Consider the following 6623-nt stretch of genomic DNA (forward strand, 5'->3'; position numbering starts at 1 on the left):
CCGTGGCTGCTCTGTGATATGTTGCTCCTGCCCATCTGTCTTCCTGCCTTGCAAAATAGGCCGCCTTCCTCCTCCGTTTCCTTGAGCTTGCTGTGTCTTGGGTTTTAAAAGCTGGGGCAGGAATGGACCCACCTGTTGGTCCCACCGCAGGGTGATTTGCTTCTGCAGTTTGTTTTCTAAAGAGTTGACAGACAGCGCCCTGGAGGCTGAGCGAGGCTGCTGCTTGCCACCTGTGCCGAGCTGCCCTCCCCCGGCACTGCTGGCCTTGGTGCTGGTTTTGAAAGGGTGACATTCCAGGGTAAAATTTGCACCTTCTGTATTTAAATAGAGAAGATTCAAGGAGCAAGTGTCTCTGCTGCCTCCTTCCCTTGCTTCATGCTGTCCTGTAAGTTGTCAGGTGCTCAGCCCGAGCCTGGTGCAGACTCTGTTACCAAAGCGGTGGCCTCCGGAGAGGTCTGTTTTGAATCGGGAGAGAACATAACCCCATGTCTTAAGGTAACAAAGAAAAATGTGATTCTCTGTGGCCCTGCTTTTAAAACGTCCATTGAGCGTGGTCGCTGTGGTTGGTGCATTTGCCATTTGCCTGTGCTTCTTCGTTCCGAGTCACGTTTCCGCCTCCCAGACATTGTCAGATCTTGAATCTGGGAATGTCAGCCCCGGCTCTGCCTCTTGGCTGGCTGTCACGCGAGCTCTGACTCCCCACGCTCTCGGCCTCACACTTACACTCTCTGTCATGCCCTTTCTCAGCCCGAGTCACCAGAAGAACAACCCGCTGTCCACTTTACCATTGGGCCCCTGGAGACCAGCCTCGAAGCCCCTCCTGCAGCTGCTGTCCCTCCTGTTCCCAAACCAAGGACACTGCAGCCTGGCAAAGGCTCCCAGCGGAGGCCCAGCGGCGGGAAGCCAGTGCCAGGCCACGGTCCTCTTGTGACTGGAGCCACCACGCCGCCCCCTCTGGAGGTCCCACCTCTTGTACCCCGGGTCCCCCCCAGGAGGAAGAAGTCGGCCCCAGCGGCCTTCCACCTGCAGGTTCTGCAAAGCGGCAGCCAGAGCCTCCAAGGCCTTCAGCACCCCCAGGAAAGGGGCAGCCCCAGCGAGGGTCCCCCTGCCCACCAGCCCTCTGGGGGTGCGTTCTTCCCACAGCCAGCTCCTCCTGGCACCTCACCTGCTACCAGCCCTGAAACTGATGGCCCCACGGAGACCAAGCCAGGGGCGGCCTCCCTGCCCAGCGGTCATCAGGATCCTTTCTGGAACCTTCTCCAGCATCCGAACCTGTTGAATAATGCCTGGCTGTCCAAGAGCTCCGAGCCCTTGGACCCGGGGAGCAGGCGGCTGGGAAGAGCACACACAGTCCCCCTGCAGGGTGGTGCCCTGGCCACTGAGGACCGACCGCCGCAGGACAGGCAGCAAGACTCGGGTCCCTGGGTGACCATCAGCGACAACGACAAGAGGACGGTGCTGCAGGTGTTCGACCCCCTGGCAAAGACATGACGGGCCAGCAGCCATGCTCTCTCAGGCTGTCCTTGTTCCCTCAGGCCTCACTTAGAGGGAAGATCCCATGGGCCTCCCCGACCCAGTCAAAGAGACATCTATTTAAAGGCCCTGAAAAGACCTGCCCACTTGTCACTCTTTGTAGTTTACAACAACTGGGTCTCTTATTCAGTGAGATTGTGACTCGACACCAGGATGGGTTTCACTCCAGGGTTGTGCCTCTCACGGTTCCCCTCGGGTGGGGAGCCCCCGTGAGATCAGGTGTGTGGCTGAGAGAAGGCGGGTGCGCTGAGAACGCCCACAAGGTCACGTCTGTTGAATTTAAAAGGCTGCTCAGTTTATGTGTGTATGCGGTGGCGTTTCTTTTGCGTTTTGTTTGTGTTACAGATTTGGGATGACTTTTTGATGGCACTGGAGGCCAATGCCTACAGCAGGCTGGTACTCAAAGGCACGGCAGCTTTCACATCTGGGTTGGGCCCACTGACACCAGGTTGAAACAGAGCAAGTGGGTCAGCCAGACGACTGGACCGTACATTCCCATGGACCCATGTTCAGCAACATGGGGTGCAGTGACCTCGAGTCTGTGTACACCCTGGGGACTGCTCTCATGTACTGGAGCTTCTACCTGTAATTTACTCTGAGCTTACCCAGCTAGATTCCCATACACGTCTCTGACATTCATTGCATGCCACGTAAATCATGACGCTCCCGAGCTGGAGTGCTACTTAAGCCAACGTTTACACTCTGTTCCCTGTCCAGTGAAACCTCGTGGATTCTTTGTTCCCCTTTTATTCCATACCCAGTAAATAACCACACAGCATGTGAAAGCTCAAGCTGGTCCAGAATATTGATCCTTCCTGGTATATTACACAAAGAATATTTCTTTCTCCTGGCCTGCCTGGCTGTAGCTTCAGGGAAGAGCACCCCACGGCCCTGTATAGAATCCCCCCCACACACACAAGGCAGCTTCTCAGGTTTGCTTATCTGCAGGTTATTAGGCTCAGTTGTTATCAATGTCTTTCCTATACATTTCCAGCACCCCTTCTTGCTTACTCAATCACTGAAAAAGACATCACCATATTGCTTTACATTTTAAAAGGAGTGTGACAGGCCTGCAATGTGTTTGCAGAAGATAGCGTATTTTTGCTAGTAAATTCACTGGCGAAATCTTAGTGTGTCACATTTAGTAGTATTTAGTAGTCCTGCGTGTTGTTGAGTCATGCAGCAGTCTGACCCTGGGTGGCTGGCACTGCTGTGTGGATGCAGGTAAGGTTGGCGAGGAGCCTGGCCCTCGGGAGCATCGCCTCTCCTGGCCACGCTCTCGGAGAATTACCTCCCATCGCCACTGTCAAGATACGTGGCAGATGAGTTAAATCTGGTGCACGAAACTCATCACTTGGTTGAAGTTCAAGACATCTAATAAAATTCTCCTGCCATGTATATAAGCATAAGCAAAGTAATGTATTAAAACACTCACTTTATAAAGAAGCAATTTCCTTAGAAAGGAAAGCTGCGAAAATGATGTATTGGGTGACTAGCAATTAATGAAAGCCCTGTCATGTGTACTTGAAGTGATAATTTATACTGAAATTGTAAAAAGTGCCTATTAAATGTTGTGTTTCTTCTTAATTTGACTAATTTATTTTCAGATGTGGCGAGAACCTTGGGTACCTTCTTTGGCTAGCCTTCTGTTCTGGATGAAGTGTGATGACTACTTACTCTGCTGAGTTTTTGTTTAGGGGACTGTTTTTTAATCGTCAAGCTAAGTTGGAAAAAAAATACAGAAAATTAATAATTCGGTTAAAACGTATGACTTGAAAGCTGCCATTTGAGACCACGACCCCACCCTAGATAATAACCTTATGCCAGTGTGTCTTTAAGACTCCAGAAATGCCGAGTTCATTTCTCCAAGATCTTGTAGAGAACTTACGAAGGCTGCTGCGGTTTGAGTACCTTCAACCCAGAGGCAGGAGAGGCGCACATGGCCTTCAAGTTGTGTTCTGGTTTGTTCTTAGCGGATTAACTCAGTGCAGGTCCTGAATGTTCTCAATGACCCCCAGGAGGGAGGACAGCTAGTCCAGGCAGCCCTGGGGGTTGCATGGGAAGAAGGACCCTGCCGGACCTTCCCTTTCCAAGTAGTGAAGAGAAGGGTTTAAGACTCCCTCTCAGCAAGGCAGACCTGTCTCAAGGTAAGAGCACAAATAACAGAGCGGTGAGTTAACCGAGGGTCAGGGGAGATGGGGTGGGGGTGGGGGAAGAGGGTTAAGAAGCTGATAAGTAGCACAAACATTCATGTCCATGGAATGGATGCCAGCCAATGCGAAAGAATTTTCGAGGACTTTACAGAAAGAAAGATAAATACCGGATGGTCTCACTTATGTGTGGAATATAGAGAAACCCAGCAAAAGGTCAAGAAAAAGACAAAATTTTCAAGCTGACCACAAAGTGAGGCACACAGGGGGTTGGTGCGGGAGGAGGCAGGATCAAAACAGGGATGGAAAGAGCACAGGGGCCTGTGGTAATAGGTGGTGGGTGACGTGGTGGCAGCAGAACTATGGGGTCTACACCTGAGGGGAGCAACCAATGACTGCACAAAAATGCACAGTGTTGTAAGAAAATTTAAGAAAAGAATTTTAGAGGACTTTAAATGACAAGGATTTTATTCTGTCAGCAACAGAAGTAGCAGGTAATAGAAATACCTAAATAAATCTGTGTTAGATTGTTCTTCAAAACATCTGGAATGTTGTTTGTAAGTAGCGTGAGGTAAGGGTGCAACATCTTCGTGAGGGGTAGTTAGAATATTCCATTTACTAAGGAAGAAAACCATCTCTCACTTCCTTCACTAGGTTCTTAGTTTCATAATTAGGTTTCTCACGGGTTATTCAATTTTATTGGCATTTTCAAATAACACTGGAATTTATATATCTTTTTCTATTTTTTAACACTTTTCATTAACTACAACTTATCTTTAATTTGCCTTCCATTTTACCTCTTCTAGTTCCTTTCATTTTTTAAATTAAAAGTTGCACTGGGTTTCATTATATTTAGTCTTCACAATAAAGATATTTAAAATTATATGTTTTCCCCTGATAATAACTAACTGCACTTTAGACATTTTGCCATGAAATATTCTTTTAATTTCTGGCTTGTGGTTTGCTGTATTTTTCTCTTTGAGCAAAGCAAGGCTGTGTGATTTCCCGGAGAGAGAGAGGAGAAATCTGATAAGACCCCTCTGTATCCACGGGGGGCTAGGTCTTTCCTCAAGGTAGATTGTGGGAGATTGGTTCAGCCTCATAAACGAGCTCAGTAACCTTCTACAAGAAACCCACAGTGAGAAGCTGCCGGCTGTGACCCACCCAGGAAGAGAGCCCTCTTCGGGGCCCAATGGTGCTGGAGTCTTGATCTTGGACTTTCTAGCCTCCAGAACTCTGAGAAATGAATGTTGATGTTGCTGGGCCTCACAGCCTGTGGTGTGTTGCTAACACTGCCTGGAATAGACTACGGAGGAAAGCTTACAACAAAATTATGACTCAGCATCTATTGTGAGATGCAACCCAGTTACACAGATTTTAGTTAAAATACTTCTAATGTACTGGGACCTCCCTGGTGGCACAAGGGTTAAAGTCTCAGCGCTATCAAGCTATCTCCAGCCACTGCGGCCTGAGTTCGATTCCCAGCCAGGGAGCTGACCCACTGTGTGCAGCAGACCTCTCCTGTCTCACCCTCTTCTCCCCTCAGCAGTGTATTTCAGCCAGTCTGCCTGCTCTGCTCCCCATTCTGTCTCTGGTGAATCCTCCCACCCCCCACACCTCTGGCCTGTACCCCAGTTCTATGCATAAATAAATCTTTAAATAAAACACTTTTAATGTGTCTTAGAGTTGATAAAATATGGTATTTGGAAATTCTTTTGGATTCTTTTGAATAATCTGCAAAGTGGGTTTTATTCATTATATTCCATCCTTGTGTCTTTCTTTCTCTTGCCTTATCAAGCTGGCTAGAGTGTTAGCACTGTGTTGAAATGTTGCTATTAGGCATTCTTCTGTTATTTTTTTCTCAAACAGTATTAATATTTTTGCCATTAAATTTAATGTATATTTTTTGTTCTGTAGACACCCTCTCTTAGATTAAGGCAATTTTCTGACATACAAAATTTATCTTTTCTATGAATGGTTGTTGACTTTTATGAGATGTTTTCTGATGTATTGAAATTATTACAAATTTTTCAAAACTACATTGATGGACTTTTTGCACTGGTAAATACAACCTTGCATTCTTGATATGGATCCAACTTGGACAGGTTATATTGTCTTTAAAATATTGCTGGATTTGTCAATATTTTTATTTAGGATTTTTGCAACTATTTTAAATGAGATTAACCTGTAACCATCCTTGTATGTCTTGGGTATCAAAGTTACACTAACCTTATGAGTGGGGGGATATTCTTTTCTATTAACTATAAGAATTCAATAATACTGGCATTAGTTCCTCTATTAGTTTACCAGGAAAGTCAACTCAATCTATAGTTTCTTTGTGAGAAGACTTGTAATTGCTGGTTCTTTTTCTTTTTTTTTTTAAAGATTTATTTATGCATACAAGAGCTGGGGCACAGGCCAGAGGTATGGGGGGGGGTGAGAGGATTCACCAGAGACAGAGTGGGGAACAGAACAGGCAGATTGACGAAATACACTGCTGAGGGGAGCAGCGGGTGAGGCAGGAGAGGTCTGCTGCGCTATGTGGGTAGCTCCCTGTCAGGTCGGGGATCGAACTCATGCTGCAGTGGCTGCGGATTGCTTCATAGTGCGGTGCTTAATTCCTTGTGCCACCAGGGAGGCCCTGGTTCTGTTTCTTTAATAGGGCAAGCACTACATCCTGGATGGTTCTCCCCTCCCTGCCTGAACAAGCTGGGTAAGCTCTAGTATTCGTGGAATTATCTATTTCACATAAAATTTAATGTTGGCCTACAAGTATTCAGAACATCTTCTAATACCTGCATTGTAATGATACCACCTTTCTTTCCTCACACCGGTAACCTGCACCCTCTCTTGATTGGTCTCACTACAAGATTGTCAGTTTTATTGTCCTTCCTAAGAATTGACTTCCAGTTTTGCTGAGACTCTGTTTTCCTTTGTATT

At 47.0% G+C, this 6623-nt stretch overlaps 1 protein-coding gene across 1 annotated transcript in view; it reads left to right on the forward strand.

Annotated features, from left to right (window-relative positions):
* Positions 1–1491, forward strand: part of SYNJ2 (synaptojanin 2) — a gene marked incomplete at both ends in the record, with an annotated part of 83618 nt that extends 82127 nt beyond the window's left edge. The window contains one exon of the mRNA XM_084228279.1: positions 748–1491. Coding sequence (XP_084084405.1) covers positions 748–1491 — 744 coding nt within the window. The remainder of the gene's footprint in view (positions 1–747) is intronic.
* Positions 1492–6623: the final 5132 nt, after the last annotated feature.

The sequence above is a fragment of the Talpa europaea genome (genome assembly GCF_964194135.1).
Source record: "Talpa europaea genome assembly, chromosome: 2".
Classification (NCBI taxonomy): Eukaryota; Metazoa; Chordata; class Mammalia; order Eulipotyphla; family Talpidae; genus Talpa; species Talpa europaea.